The 3,597-nt window shown below is 50.7% G+C and overlaps 1 protein-coding gene across 1 annotated transcript; it reads left to right on the top strand.

The window, feature by feature from the left end:
* The first annotated feature begins 405 nt into the window (after positions 1–405).
* LOC114080291 (olfactory receptor 2T11) lies at positions 406–1,365 on the top strand. The gene has a single exon (XM_027921844.2). It carries the CDS (start codon positions 406–408, stop codon positions 1,363–1,365), a length of 960 nt encoding a protein of 319 aa, XP_027777645.2.
* The last annotated feature ends 2,232 nt before the right edge of the window (positions 1,366–3,597 follow it).

The following is a 3,597-nucleotide window of genomic DNA, read 5'->3' as shown; positions in this document are numbered from 1 at the left end:
TGTTCATTTCACTCACTGTCAGCCGGTCAGTCCATCAGCCAGCCGGTCATGTTCTCCAGTGGCATTCACTTAGTCCTGCTCTGGCTGTGAGAACTGCAGAAAGAGTGAGCAGAACAGACGAGGTGAGTCTCTGCTCCAGGGCGAGAGATCTCTACCCTCGCCATCCTCTGCACACAGCAACGTGACCACAGGCAGCGCCAGGAGGGCCACTTGCCAACAAGAAACAGGGTCACCTCTGCAGCTGCTCTGGGATGAGTTTGCTGGTTTGTTTTTCTCTAGCCCCTGCCCTGGAAAATCCCTCCACGCCAGCCCCTGTGCAGAGTGGTGTCCCCATCCTGACCTGGCTCTTCCCACCCTTCCTCCTGGTCCTGAGCTGTCCCTGATCCCCTGGAGCTGCCACTGGCAATGTCAACAGGAAACAGAACGTCTACCTCCGACTTTGTTCTCTTGGGGCTTCTGGTGAGCGCGGAGGCCACGGGGATTGTTTTCACGGTCATCTTTGCCATTTTCGTGGTGGCTGTCACAGCAAATGTGGTCATGACAGTCTTGATTCAGGTGGACTCCCGCCTCCACACCCCCATGTACTTCCTGCTCAGCCAGCTGTCCATCATGGACACCCTTTTCATCTGTACCACTGTCCCAAAGCTCCTGGTGGACATGGTTTCTACAGAGAGGACCATTTCCTTTGTGGCCTGTGGCATCCAGATCTTCCTGTACTCGACCACGGCTGGTTCAGAGTTCTTCCTGCTGGGCCTCATGGCCTATGACCGTTATGTGGCTATCTGCAACCCTCTTAGGTACCCAGTTCTCATGAACCGCAAGATGTGTCTTCTGCTGGCTGCTGGTGCCTGGTTTGGGGGCTCACTTGATGGCTTTCTGCTCACGCCCATCACCATGAATGTCCCTTACTGTGGCTCCCACCAGATCAACCATTTTTTCTGTGAGATCCCTGCAGTTCTCAAACTGGCCTGTGCTGACACGTCCTTGTATGAGACCCTGATGTACCTCTGCTGCGTCCTCATGCTGCTCATCCCCATCTCTATCATCTCCACTTCCTATGCACTCATCTTGCTCACTGTCCACCGCATGCGCTCTGCTGAGGGCCGCAAAAAGGCCTTCACCACGTGTTCATCCCACCTGACTGTGGTCAGCATTTTCTACGGGGCTACCTTCTACACGTATGTGCTGCCCCCATCATTCCACACACCCGAACAGGACAAGGCAGTGTCCGCCTTCTATACCATTGTCACACCCATGCTTAACCCTCTCATCTACAGTCTCAGAAACAGGGATGTCCTGGGGGCATTGGAGAGGGTGTTTGCCCACTGCTCCCCTGCTCAGAAAGTAGCTGCAGATAAGGCGTAGAGACTCAGTAACACAAGGACAGGTTCTCCAGAGGTCACTCTCCATGTGCCTGGCTCCCTAGACTGCTTTGTCAGCCATCAAAGTCTACTTACAATTAATATATCAAAGTGCATAAATGCATTCTACTATCTACTAATTAAAACAAATTAAAAAATTCATAAAAAAAAGAGCACTCACCTGGTCTGGATTTCGGCTGTGGGGAGGGCTCACACCCTTCTCTTTTGCCTGCACAGGCCTGGCGGGGGTCAGTGGAGGAGGCAAAGCTCAGCACTTCTGCCTGTTTTGCATCTTTGCTCTGTGTCTCCTTAGAGTCCAGGAGCCACAGGTCAGTGAACAGTGGAGGCCACCCTTGGGCAACAGCAGCTTCCTCATCTGGGGCAGGGCCCTCCTGGCCAGGGCTGAGGTAACCATGGACAGACCACACCTGACTAAGACCACCTGCTTTGGCAGCTGTGAAAAGCCTCCAGCTGCAGGGTAGGATGGCCACACCTGTAACCCCCGTGACTCAGGAGGAGAGGCCGGACGGTCTCAAGCTCAAGTCCAGACTGAGCAACTTAGCAAGACTCTGACTCAAAATGAAATAAGAAGAGGACTGGGGTGTGTGGCTCAGTGGTGTGGCACCCCTGGGTTCAGTCCCTGCACCGAAACCTCCAGCTGTGCAAACCCTGATCTTGCCCTCCTTCCCCTTTCTATCAGATCTCAAAGTCACAGTCAGCCTGGAGGACAGAGCTGAGGTCCTGTGTCCCCTCGTCCTCCCCATGTGTCTGCACTAATCAAAGTCCCTTTCATGCTTGTCACCATGGCCATTCCCGTTTGGATTTTTGGGTGATTGGGTAACTGATTTTTGGACCTCCAGGGTCAGGCCTCTGGCCCGGTACTCTGGCACCAGGATGTTTCACTCATTGGGTCCTTTTGGCAAAATATCAAAAATAACTGATTCCTCGTACTGTAGGAATGTAAAGAAGTCATCTGTTCTTGTCTCTGGGGAAAAACACCCACAGTGGAGTTCACAGCAACCTCCCACCGGGCACAGGGCCTCCTAGCTACTGGAGATGGACAAAATGAAAATTCCTAAACAGTCGCCACATGTCTGCTGCTTTTCTGTGACTATGTTTGTGGTAGCAAGGGAAGCCTACCAATCCACAAATGACATGGAAGAGAAGTCGCCTCACAGTTTAACCGTGCTTTCCCTGGTGGGAGCCCTGGGATCACCTTGGAGTGCTGGGTGCAGCCACCACCAAAATATGCAGCTCCAATCCATGGGTGAGCGGCACTGATGGGGAATGGGAGAGCCTGTGAGTACTAGCAGGTGCTCAGAGGCAGCAGAGGCCACATCTGACGTCACAGCACACACACGCCGCATCCTGGGAAGGGTCATAACTGCTGACTGCATCAGGGCCAGAAGCCTCAACTCTCCCATCCTGGATGCCGCCACAGTGCTTGGTCTGGATGAGTGAGTCCTGGGGGATGTGGGCAGGTCACTCAAGTGCAGTTGGTCCCTCGTGATGCCCGCCCTGAGTGACAGGCACAAGTTTCCATTCTGCAATTGCTCCAGAAACATCAATAAAAGAAAACGAGTCACATGAGAACTCTGTATTATTTACTGCCAAATAGAAATTTGCATAAGTATTTTCTTTCTTATTTTTATCAGATATATTCCTAAAATTAATACGAGAGAAATGTACAGATATAAATATTTTTTCTTAATCAAACTGCTTCATCTAATCTTGTAAAGAAAAAAAGTTTAAAGAAAAAAAAGTTACCCCAGGTGCTACAACAAAGGGAGCTATTTGCCTGGGAACATGCATTTTGCATTCTTCGGAGGTAAGTGACTCCACACAGTGGCAGACGTGCCAGCAGGCCTTATGAGCCAACTGGGCATGTGATGAGTTGTGTTGACTTGTTCTTGTGTGGTGGGACACAGCACGCAGACATGCCAAAACAAACCTACTGCTCAGTGAGCACCACATTCATGAAATGACCCAGGTCAAGAAATAATACACGACCAGCCCTCTGGAGCCCGCCGGTCTTCAATCACCACACACTCTTCATGGCAGAGAAACACAACTCTAAACTTTATTAACTTTTATTTTGAACCACTCTCAGATATGCAGAAAAGTGGTAGGATTTGAACAGTAGGTTTCCAATTTCTGTTAATATTGACATTTTACACAACCATAAAATAACCACCAGAGCCAGGAAATTTACATTGTACTGGAGGTGATGCACTAA

This window comes from Marmota flaviventris, chromosome 5, assembly GCF_047511675.1.
Source record: "Marmota flaviventris isolate mMarFla1 chromosome 5, mMarFla1.hap1, whole genome shotgun sequence".
In the NCBI taxonomy this organism is placed as follows: domain Eukaryota; kingdom Metazoa; phylum Chordata; class Mammalia; order Rodentia; family Sciuridae; genus Marmota; species Marmota flaviventris.
The sequence above is the reverse complement of the archived record's forward strand: the minus strand, read 5'-3'. Positions and strand labels throughout refer to the sequence as shown.

Excerpts from the sequence above, each read along its gene's own strand:
- LOC114080291 (XM_027921844.2), top strand. The coding sequence starts at position 406 with ATGTCAACAGGAAACAGAACGTCTACCTCCGACTTTGTTCTCTTGGGG.